At 45.9% G+C, this 12,311-nt stretch overlaps 1 protein-coding gene across 2 annotated transcripts in view; it reads right to left on the minus strand.

Moving 5' to 3' along the window:
- Positions 1-1,479, minus strand: part of CMSS1 (cms1 ribosomal small subunit homolog) — a 1,475,838-nt gene extending 1,474,359 nt beyond the window's left edge. For both annotated transcript variants that reach the window (XM_078657737.1, XM_078657736.1), the window contains exon 1: positions 1,267-1,479. In XM_078657737.1, coding sequence (XP_078513863.1) covers positions 1,267-1,333 — 67 coding nt within the window. In that variant the 5' untranslated portion in view covers positions 1,334-1,479. The remainder of the gene's footprint in view (positions 1-1,266) is intronic.
- Positions 1,480-12,311: the final 10,832 nt, after the last annotated feature.

The raw sequence follows: 12,311 nt of genomic DNA on the forward strand, positions 1-12,311 counted from the left end.
AGAAACACGAGGGGTTAATAACATGAGAGAGACCGAGCCACACACTAGGGAGAGAGCAACAGGGAGCTCCGGAGGCAGGTATTTGACACGGGAAAAGGGGAGAAGCACACAGGAGGGGTCTTAGAAACACATGCACTCTCATGGAGTGCATACTCAAAAGGAAAACAGTTGTTTCTGAGAGTGAACAGTGGAAGAACATCACAGCCAATCAACAGCATGGTAAAGAGAGGCAATACTCCGGTCGAGGGACAAACACAAGGTGAACGAAATGGGACATGGGAAGCCTAAATAAGAAAACAAGCAAATAAAAGCGGCAACAAAGTAAACTAATAGCAAGCAATGTGTGGGCTATAAGCCACTGTATGTTCTTGTTAAGACCGCAATAGTTCTATCACAACCAGACCGCTTGTGCTGTCTGGGAGGCAACACCTAAAATGTGATTTTTGGGCGATTTTTGTGACATAAACAAACATTTTTTGTTAGATGGTGACTGCAAGACTGAAAACAACTGCACTAGTGAGACACCTTAGCTCTACCTGGCATCTCTACACCGGCATCTGCGTTATTTCTTGACGCATAGACTTTTTTGCAAGTACCAATCTTTTAGTGATAGTGAGAAGTGTGGAAGGAGTTGATTTTTAATTTAGTGCAATGCGCTCATGGGTACCATAATATGAAACCTATTCTTTGACAGTGCTCTATTTTTCGTGGGAAATATTCAATAAGTTACTGCTTTATGACTGAAAGTTAGCAACACGATAACAAATCTGCTCTAAAGAGCACACGTTCAAAATGCTAACTACACACGAATGCCACACGCACCTGTGAGAGGCGAATGTATGTAGGGAGTTTGACTACAGCTCCATAATCATACCTATAACTCACCACTTGCCACAAGGGTGGCTATTAGAAAGTCTTGGTTTTTCAGTCAACCGTACTAATAGATGCTGGGCCTTGTAGTTTAACCTTTTCATTTGCTAGTATGGACTGTTTGTTCCAAAACGTAAAGGGTTGCAGCTAAATAAAACAAGAATTGGTTAATAGTCTCCCTCGTGGGTACTGGTAAATTCTCACGTCTTTTGACCACTTATTGATATTTTATTAATGTGCCAGACTTTCTAAAGTTTTTCATGTACACCAAGGAGTCTACTGTAACTGCTGGCACAAATGACATGTCTGTCAATCTTAGACACAGGAGAGAAGCCCGATTTTTTTACAGAAGATGCTCGACTACACATGACTCGCACCACAGCCTTTTACGAGTACCTGATGCTTCCTTGCCAGTGGGCTCCTTCTCCTCCTGCCACCACTGCTCACCCAGGTCGTCTGCCATATTTCCAAAACTCCGCACTGTCACCACAATTATGCCAAAACAACACTCGGCTGCAAGTTTCACAAAGTGCGCCGGCTACTCTCACACGTGTCTGGTTGGCGGCTGCTTAGTTTGTGTTCCAAACCTCGCCCTGGCTTCAGTCCCCGCCTCTATTAGGTTTTTTGACATTATACAGGTCAACAGACCAAACTAGAGCGCTAACTTCCCCATTCAATGTGCTGGCACGGGGTGCCATGCTGCTGGACGAAATAACGCGCTAAACGTTCACTTTATTATGCGGAAAGGTAGGTTAACAGGCAATGCTCAAGCTTTAAACGCGTTTGTTTAGAGCACGCATTTACAACGAAATACTTTTTCAAGGTCAGGGATATTTTAACTCGTAAACAGCTGCTCAGCAAAAGCTATTTGTGTACCCTGCACATTTAATAGATCGTGTTGTTATTATTACTATACTCAACTCACTGCACTGGCTTTATCACCGTACGGAGGATAATATTCTGAGTGAGCCCTAGGAGATTAAATGATTTGCCCAGAATCACAGGATGTTGAGTAGATGCCGGTGTTGTGTAATATGTGGTATCACCTCGGGATCGTTTATCCCCTGCCTGGTGTTAGGCTGTTTCCGGAGGTTCTGACTATGGACAGCTCGGCCCTGCCCTCAGCAGCCCCGCCCACCCCAGGAGAGGAGAACCTCGGCTACAGCAGGCAAAGGGAGCAGCGCGCCGAGCAGATCTGCTGCTAGAAATGCACGGATTAAAAAAATCGGTGATTCTTAAACAGCCATTGTATCCCTTAAATCTTCGAGACAGGAGAGGAAACAATTAACGAAATAATGCGTTCTGAAATTAGCTCATATTAGAATTCTTATCTGGGCCATCTCCTACCGCTGGTTAAATATACTTTTATTACGTTTCAAAATGGAGAGTTATTTTAGAAAGCACGATTTAAAAGTGATTCACAGTAAAATCTTTCTTGAAAATGTTATTCTAGTTTATGTGCGCTAATATGTCTGTGGTGTGTGTGCATATATTTGTGTTTGTGCGTCTGAGAAAAAGTATGTATGCATTGTGCCACTTTCATCGTGAGCTGTGGAGGATACACACGTTTGTATATCTACTTACTTTTGTACAAGCACCTGCCTTCCTTTGCTTCTTTCTGTAAATGTCTGTCTTTGTCTTTCATGGCACGTTTCTGTGTGCATGTTTGTGGGTGCATTTGTTAGGTAATGCATTATGTGGATGTGCAGGTGTTTGGGCACCTGCATGCTTGGGGGAGATAATTCTATGGCAGGACGGAGGCTCCGATTATGCTTACTCAATTTCTTTACTGACAAACAGCAGCCAATCAAAATGCAGTAAAGAAAAAACAAACTACATTACCCAGAAACACAGGGTAACCATAGAGTATGATAAGGTATAAATAGGGTCATAGAGGTGAACACTTCCTCTTTCTTTGCTGCTTCGCAGCCAGTTAAGTGCTTTTGCATTACTCCTTTTATTGTTATTTGGCTTACCGCTTTAAATGCTTTGATAATTCTTGCGCTGTGTGCGTCTTTTACATGCTTGGCTTGCCGCTTTGTTCTGTGCGCATTTCAGCCTGTTTACGCGCTGTGCGGCGCGTCTTCATTATTGTACCGGCTTTGGTTCTGGTGCTTGGGGAGCGTGTGCGTCACCTCCCAACAGGGTTATTTCCTTAACCCGGTCTTCTGGTGGAGCGGGAGCGGAGCTGGAAGGTTCGCGCATCTCTCTCGCGCCACCTTCCTAGACGGCAGAGGCTGAACGCGCATGCGCGACAGTTTGTTTACACGTCTTCGAGCGTGTATTTTTCTCAAACGCCGCCTGTGCCTCAGCCTGTCAAAGAGTGACAGATATCAGCTGCGCGCCCATTTTTCCTGCCGTTTGAGCTCCCTGACGCCCTCGGACGGGTAGAGTTTGAGGGTTGTAAGAATTTTGAATAGGCTTTGCCTAGAGTGGGGGAAATATATATTTCATCTATTGTTTGTGCAAGTCTGCTCCCTCCACATCCGACTAATTTTCACAGGGTCTCCCTGTATACATCAGACTTGCGCAAGGGGTACCACTCCCCCAATTATTTGGCTTTGCCTCAGTAATTGATAAACCTTCACTGGGCATTTATTCTTGGCTGACATTGTCGCCATGGCAGATTACTACGAACGATGAAGGTTATGATTATTATGAGGAGGAGGAATCCTCAACTTCCTTTGATGACTTTATGGGTCAAGCGCTTTCTCAAGCAATTGCGCCTCTGAAGAAACATCTGGCAGATTATGCTGCGCAGCATGGCTTGGTGCCTCCTTCCTCTGGGCGTTCCAAAAAGTCGCCAAAGACTCCACATTCCAGCCATTTTGCGAAACTTGCGAAAACCCTTTCTGCTCCTTCTGCAAAGAAGCGCAAGGTATCTTCTCGTTCAGACCCCCCGTCTGATACGGATGACGGTACGTCCTCTTCTTCCTCCGAGCCTTCTAGGCCACCTCCCTCCAAAAAACAGCGGAAGGAACATTATGTTGACGCCCCTTCTTCACCACAATTGTTGACCTTCAACCCCTCTGACATTCTCCACCCTCACTCTTCTTCTTGGTTGCCCTCCCCCGAGGTGGCTCAATACATTCAATCCCACATCCGTCATTCCTTTGATAAGGATGTGAGAGCGCGTTTGCGCTCCGAGTGCCCACGTCCTGATTTACCAGACAAGTTGGCATCCACTCCGGATGTTGATCCTACAATGATCACTTACATGAGGAAGTATTCGAAGGATCCTACCAAAGGTTTGGATAGATCGTGGCGTTTGTGCCAAGATAAACTTTTAGATCTCTTAGGCCCCCTTACAAAAATTCTGGACTTGGGGCATCAAGCCAAGAACTCTGGTTCCCTGATTGACCCCGATGAGCTGGTCGGCTGGTCTCAACGGGCGGTTTGTATGCTTGGCAACGCCAACTGTGCCTTGTCCACTGAGCGCCGGCGCTCCATCCTCATGAAACTGGATCCGCGACTTACGGATTTGGCCTCCTCGGAGTCAGGCCCTCTAGCCCAGGGTTTGCTTTTCGGTGCGCCTTTTCTGAAGGAATTGACAAATTTTGTTTCTACCTTTAGCGGTCTTGACAAAGCCCAGTCTAACTTGAAACGGGCATTCCGTACGGTTTTTGGCAGGGCCGGACGAAGGGGGCGTTCGTCCGGCCGTGGTTCCGACAATGCTCCCCAGCGAGGGAACAAGTCCCAACGAGGCGGTCAACAACAATACTCCTCAACTAAGCCTTCTTTCTACCCCTCTAAGAGAAATAGAGGGCAACCTGGCAAAGGTGGATACTCCGGAGGTCATGGAGGACGTCAAGACTCTTCCCCATCAGGTGAGCTTGATTTCAGCTTCAACTGTAATTTTGGGGGGCAGAATTCAATTTTTTCAAGACAATTGGCGTTTGATCTCAAACGATGCCTGGATACTGGAGACGGTGCAAGGGTACAAAATAGAATTTTACTCTCACCCTCACCAAGATCTTCGGCCTCGCCCCCTTGTTTTTTCCCGACAAGATCAGGTGTTCATCTCCACGGAAGTCTCCTCTCTTTTGACAAAGGGAGCCATCGTTCTCACTTCTCCTCATCCCCAGGGTTTCGTCAGCAATGTTTTTCTCGTGGAGAAAAAAGGGGGAGGATCTCGTTTAGTCCTCAATTTGAAGGACTTCAACGGCAATGTAATTTATCGCCACTTCAAGATGGAGGGCATTCATCTTCTGCGAGACCTTCTTCAAGAAGGGGATTGGATGGTTCGTCTAGACCTAAAAGATGCTTATCTGTCAATCCCGATTTACGCTCCTCATCGCAGGTACCTTCAGTTTCAATGGTTGAGCAGGTGGTACGAGTACAAGGTTCTTCCTTTCGGCCTGTCCTCCGCTCCGTGGTGCTTCACGAAGCTCCTTCGTCCAGTGATGGAGTCTTTGCGGTCTCGCGGAGTGCGTCTTATAGTCTATCTAGACGACATTCTCCTTTTGGCTCAATGCCCTGTTCTTCTGCAATCTCACTTACACTGGTCCATAGACCTTTTGCAATCCTTGGGTTTTCTTATCAATCCCCTGAAGTCCGATTTTTCTGCATCCTGATCGATGTCTTTCCTGGGTTTTCAAATAGACCCTGTCTCTTGTCAGCTCCTTCTTCCAGGTCAGAAGATAAGGTCCATCAAGAGGGACTTGAGATCGTTTCTTGCTCAAAAGACTGTCTCGCTCAGGTCACTAGCCAGGATTGTAGGTCTCTTATCGTCTTCCATCCAAGCGATCTTTCCGGGTCCTCTGCACTATCGGGCTCTTCAGCGCCTCAAAATTCGTCATTTGCAGAAGGGTCTTCGTTATTCCGATCACATCCTCCTCTCGGAGGATGCCAGGACGGAAATGATGTGGTGGTTGGACCACATGGATTCCTGGAACGGCCGGGCTCTGTTTGGGAGGACTCCCGATATTGTGATAGAGTCCGATGCCAGCCTTTGGGGCTGGGGAGCCCGTTGCGACTCAGTGTCGACCGGGGGTCGTTGGTCTCCGGAGGAATTGACCCTACACATCAATTGCCTGGAGCTGCTGGCGGGCTCCTTCGCGATTCGGTGTCTCACCCCTCAGAAAACGAATTGTTGCATTCTTCTCCGAATGGACAATGTTTCGGCGGTTCGTTATGTGAACAAACTGGGGGTACCAGATCAAAGCTTCTCTCGGAGATTGCGAAGGATTTTTGGCACCTTTGTCTGGAGCGCAAGATCACGATTATTGCGGAATACCTGCCGGGTTCTCGCAATCTGATCGCGGACTGGAACTCTCGTCACCTGAGAGACTTCAGCGATTGGAGGCTCCATCCTCGTGTGTTCCGCAAGCTGTCCCGCTTTTGGGGAACTTGTCATCTGGATCTCTTTGCCTCCCGGCTCAACACCCAGCTTCCCCGATTCTACAGCTGGCGTCCGGATCCGGAGGCATTGGCCACGGACGCATTTCTCCAGACCTGGCCTCGCCATCTGTGCTATGCCTTCCTACCGTTCCTCATGATTCCCCGGGTTCTGGCCCGAGCACGTCTATTCTTGTCGGAACTGGTTCTAATCTCCCCTCTTTGGAGGGCTCAAGCGTGGTTTCCAGTTCTTCTGGAGATGAGCTGCTCGACGCCGCATCTACTTCCTCACATGTGGAACCTGCTGTTGGATCCGCTTTGCGAGCCTCACCCACTGGTGCTGTCCGGTCAACTCCTTCTGGTAGCTTGGAGAATTTCGGGGGACGCTGGCAAATCCAGGGCTTATCGGGAGACGCTACCAGATATATCAGTGAGGCTTGGGCACCCAACACACACAAGCGTTATGCATCAAGTTGGAAGCGCTGGTGTGATTGGTGCTCACAGCAGTCGGTGGATCCCGTTTCAGCGCATCTTTCTTTAATCCTTAATTTTCTGGCGTCCCTAGCATCCTCCGGGCTAGCTTACAGAACAGTTAATAACTTTCGTTCTGCAATTTCTGCAGGCCATGTGCCTCTTGATGGTAAACCAGCGGGAGAACATCCCCTGATCTCTAAATTGTTGAGGGGCATCCGGATGGTAAAACCTCCTTGTCCCAAATATGTGGCCCTTTGGGATGTCTCAGTTGTTTTGCGTTTCCTGTCAGCCTGGCCTTCTAACTCTCTTTTGACACGCAAACAACTGTTGGCCAAGCTCACTATGCTTTTGTGCTTGGTCTCTTGCAAAAGAGTTTCTGATGTGCGGGCCTTGGATCTCGCTGGTCGGTCTTTCTCTCCTGACAACTTAATGACAGGAGATTTTATCGCTTGTTGGACTATGATTCGACTTTGGAACTACAAGGGGTAATCCGCAACATGACTGAGGAAGCTCTAGCTGAGGGCTGGATAACTGAGTCCGAGGCTCTTTTCCTTAATACAGAACATCCTGTGACACCTTATTTTTATATTTTACCAAAGGTGCACAAGCAACAACGCCCTCCGCCTGGAAGACCCATCATCTCGGGCATTGGCTCTATTCTGGAACCACTTTCGACATTCGTGGATTATTTTCTACGTCCAATGGTCCAGAAGATGCCGACGTATCTGAAAGACACCACCGACGTCCTGCGTTTATTACCAGACCTGGACTTTGACGCTACAACTGACCTGTTGGTTTCATTCGATGTGGAGGCCCTCTATACCTCCATTACGCAGGACGAAACCCTGGAAGTCATCCCTTACCTGCTGGACACTAACGAAATGGATACCATTACTCCAGTCCACTTCATCATGGCCTGTGCCACTCTGGCCATGAAAAAGAATTTTTTTTAAGTTCGAGGGAGACATGTATTTGCAAGTGTCGGGCACCAGCATGGGGAGTGTTTATGCCCCAAGCCTGGCTAATCTATATGTTCATGCCTTCGAACAGAAATACATCCTGAATGAGTCAAACCCCTACAACGGCCAGATAAAAACCTGGAAACGATATATCGACGATATATTTGTGATATGGCGGGGCTCAAGATCTAGTTGCCAAGACTTCCTAGGTTGGATGAACAGCAGGAATGCTTTCCTACGGTTCACCATAGAGATTGGTGAAGATAATCTGGCTTTTCTTGATCTCTTAATCATAGCTACTGCCAACGGCTTACAGTCTGAACTGTATAGAAAGCCCATGTCCAGAAATTCCCTTTTGATGTACGACAGTCATCATCCCAAGTCGTTACAGGATAATTTGCCCTTTGGACAATTTTTACGTGTTCAGAGAAATTGCTCCACAAATTTGGCCTTTAAAACTCACTCTGCCGCCCTCAACAACCAGCTGGTGGAGAGGAAGTATCCTCCACGCCTGATACGCCGTGCCATGAAACGAGCAAGTAACAATAATCGAGCAGCATTGTTGGAACCATCCCTTCCCAAGGAACCTTTGGAAAGGCTCACATTTGTACACACCTTTGGAACACTGTCCAATAGCATTAAAAAACCTGTGAAGAAACGTTGGTCCATTCTGAACTCAGGACCTCAATCTATCCAACAGCCCTTGTTTGCTTTTAAAAGAGGACCTAATTTAAGAGACAGAGTGGTCCATACCAGACCACGCGAAGAAGCGACCAGACTAATAGGCACCTTGTGGGATATGCCCCCAGTGTCGGGCCACCATCCATGTGGTACCTGTCAATTGTGTGCACAAACTTCCAAAACCACCGAAATTGACATTGGCACCTCGAGACCTTGGAGACAAACAAAATTCACGAACTGTAACAGTGATAAGCTTGTTTATCTGATCACCTGCCCCTGCGGACTAAGGTACGTGGGAATGACAACCCGGAAGATCAGGGTGAGGCTGTCTGAACACAGGAGTACCATAAATTGTAAACGGCAGGCGACCAAGCTCACTACCCACTTCATCAACTCAAATCACTCACCCGCTTCTTTTAAGTGGACAGTTCTGGAGAAACCTTTTATTCCCACCCATGTGACTGATTTGAGTAAATTTCTGTTAGTCAAGGAACAAAAATGGGTGCTGAGACTTGGCACCCATGGAACAGGACTCAATGATGACATACCTTGGTCCTCGCTATGAGGGTAACATTCTGCCCTTGGATGCCCTGTTTTTCTTTCCTCAACCAATGGCACTGTTTACGTGTCTGACCCTTGCAATTTTCATATATTGCATAGTCATTGATCGTCGAGCCACTCCGGCTCCGGTTTTATAAACAGGCTGCGTTACATCTTACATGCACTGTATAAATGGAGGTGTATAATACCATTGGGATATTTGGGACGTTTCCAGATATAAGGCCGGTGTTCGAGCGAGATTTGTTTACTTATTTCATCATGACTACTAGACACCTCGTTTGCGATTGGCTACAGCATGTAGTGCTGAACCAATCATAGCACCCGTTACGCGGCTAGTATAGCTGTGACCTGACGCTTCGACTGGGAACCTATCACGTGGGTTACTTGGCCTATCACAGAAGTTCTGATATAAACACTCTCTTGAAGAGCGAGCGCCACCTCCCCAGACGGCAAAGATGCCGGTTTGAAGTACCGACGGAGAGGTAGGGTCTCACTTTGTTTATTTTATCTTTCTCTGGCGTTCATAGCATACAACTCCTGAGCATGAGAGGATTTAAGGCACAATTAGGTTATTTCAGGCACAACATTTTTACGACATCGATCTAGTCATATTCACGATATCGAGGTAAAAACATTTGAAGCATATTGATTACGTTTCCAGGCTCCATATCATTCAGGTTGGGTGACCGACTTGCGTAGGGCAGCACTTCACCATATCAGTGAGATTTGGTGACCGCCATACATAGGGTAGTACTTCACCATGCTACCTCACGGTTTTTGAGGACTGACAAACGTTGTGGTTTACATAATCACAAGGAACAGACTGCGGACGTAGAGAAACTGCTGTCTGTATCATGGTAGTTTTTTGTTTAAACAATGGAGCGTCAGAGCCCTCTGGAAGGGTGACGCTGTGAGTAATATATAGAAGGTAATGACAATCGCCACCTTCTAGTCAGAGTTTTTGAAAGTGAGTTTTGTCCTTGCTGTGCGTTGATACTTTCATGGTGAGTGATTGTTTTTACATTTATTCACCCTAACAGAGCGGTGCTTCATTTCTTTCCTGAGCCGCAGCCAGGTGAGGTGAGGTCAGCACATCTTACACATCGGGTAAGATGTATTATGTGTAATTTGAAAATTTTCAAGTGCTGTATATATTAATAAGTAGTCACTAGTACACACAGTGCAATTGGCCTTATGAGTTTATAGGCCCAATTGATGATGCAGGTCATGCATTACAATTTAGATAAGGATGTTTGGAGATAGGTTGTGTACGAGGTACTCATGCTTTATTTTTGACTCTTTTTAGCACACAACCGCATTTGTAAGAAGATACGGAAGGGTCTACCTAGGAGGTCCAGGTGACTTGTATCACCAGTATCTGAATGTGTATCATTTTTTTCGAACACTGTTTCTTCTTATTTGATTCACTTGTTTGTGCAGTAGCAGTAGTCGTTCTTGACTAGGTCCTGAAGAAAGCAAGGCCACATGGCCGTCTTTTGCTGAAACATGTTGACCACGTTCCACTCCTAGACAGTTCATAAATTTTCACTGTCTTTGCTATTTTTTAAACATTGGCATTGGAAGCTACATCTGATTAAAATAGTTTTCTGCTTCCTAAACCAATTTTAATTACACCTCCTTTTCCTTTTTTTGCTATCACAACTTTTTCGCACTGCACTTTAGCTAGCTACCCCATGAGCCACTCCACTCATTTATATACAACTTATCACTTCTGATAAAATAGTGACCCCACACTGCCCACAGGAGGGTACCTTTTTTTTTATCTACTAGGCCCTTCTCTATGTGTCATCAGGCAGTTTCTTGCTGTGTGGGTCTCTGGAACCCCAAATGATGAAGGGCGCTTCCGAGTGGTGACTGATGGGTGTTCGAGACCATATACATGTTTGGCTCATTCTTATCATTTATAAAAAGTTTTTGAAATCTGGCCTGTGATACTCATTCTCAGTCGACATCCAGATAATCCTTGTCATTTCTCCTTGACCCTCTGATAATTTCTGTTGATACAAAGCCCTTTGGGATGTCTCAGTTGTTTTGCGTTTCCTGTCAGCCTGGCCTTCTAACTCTCTTTTGACACGCAAACAACTGTTGGCCAAGCTCACTATGCTTTTGTGCTTGGTCTCTTGCAAAAGAGTTTCTGATGTGCGGGCCTTGGATCTCGCTGGTCGGTCTTTCTCTCCTGACGGTGTTACCTTTATTATCTCAAGGAGGACTAAGTGTAATACGCCCTCAGTCTCTTACCCTTCTTTTCCCCACAATCCTCAGTTGTGTGTGGTTCAGTGTATTAAAGATTATGAGGTAAGTACGGCACCTTTTCGGCATGACTTACAGGGCCAATTGCTTATTGCATTGCAAAAACCTTTCAAGCCGGTAACTCCGGCTACTTTGGCACGCTGGTTACGTTGGCTCATGCATGAAGCGGGCATTGACATTTCTCTGTTTGGTGCTCATTCTGCTAGAGGAGCCATGGCTTCTAAAGCTTTTTCCATGGGTGCCAGCCTTCAGGACATCATGAAGGCTGCGGATTGGTCATCTGAAACTATGTTTAAGACTTTTTACTTTAAGCCTATTATTGATGTTGCATCTGTTGTGGTGGCGAAGCTTTAAACAAGCATAATCGGAGCCTCCATCCTGCCATAGGATGGAAAATTTGCTAACATTCGTGCCAAGAATTTTCAATTCTATTAAGGACAGGAGGCGAGGATTATCCCACCCTTATTTCATGCTTGTCTTTATATGATGCATATTGCTTTTTATACTGTACAATTCTGATTCTTCTTTATGAAATGTTTCCCTCCCTGTACTGATTACTATGTTCAACTTTTGGGGAACAGTTTTTACGGCCTCTGTCTCTTTTCCTCAGGCTCCGACCTTAAATGAGGTGTGCCGGGATTTTTTTCTCCTTATTGGTCTCTTGCTGTTCCTGTGAATCTTTGAAGTTCCTTCTCCACGTCAGCCGGACGAAGACCTCTCCGGGGGACTCCTTTGATGGATTGTTTACATTTATGTTGATTTACTTATTATGGACTGGACAAAAAAGAGGAAGTGTTCACCTCTATGACCCTATTTATACCTTATCATACTCTATGGTTACCCTGTGTTTCTGGGTAATGTAGTTTGTTTTTTCTTTACTGCATTTTGATTGGCTGCTGTTTGTCAGTAAAGAAATTGAGTAAGCATAATCCTCGCCTCCTGTCCTTAATAGAATTGAAAATTCTTGGCACGAATGTTAGCAAATTTTCCATCATACCTGCGACCGCACCGTAAGAACCTTATCTGTATTATTATTGTATGTGACAAACCGATGTTACACAAATTCACGTATGCGCACTTGTATTACCTGACAGAAATTTTATCATTGGTAAATCCAATCAAGAAGTACTGTATTTTCCAATATATACAAATATAATA

This window comes from Lissotriton helveticus, chromosome 8 (assembly GCF_964261635.1).
Source record: "Lissotriton helveticus chromosome 8, aLisHel1.1, whole genome shotgun sequence".
In the NCBI taxonomy this organism is placed as follows: Eukaryota; Metazoa; Chordata; class Amphibia; order Caudata; family Salamandridae; genus Lissotriton; species Lissotriton helveticus.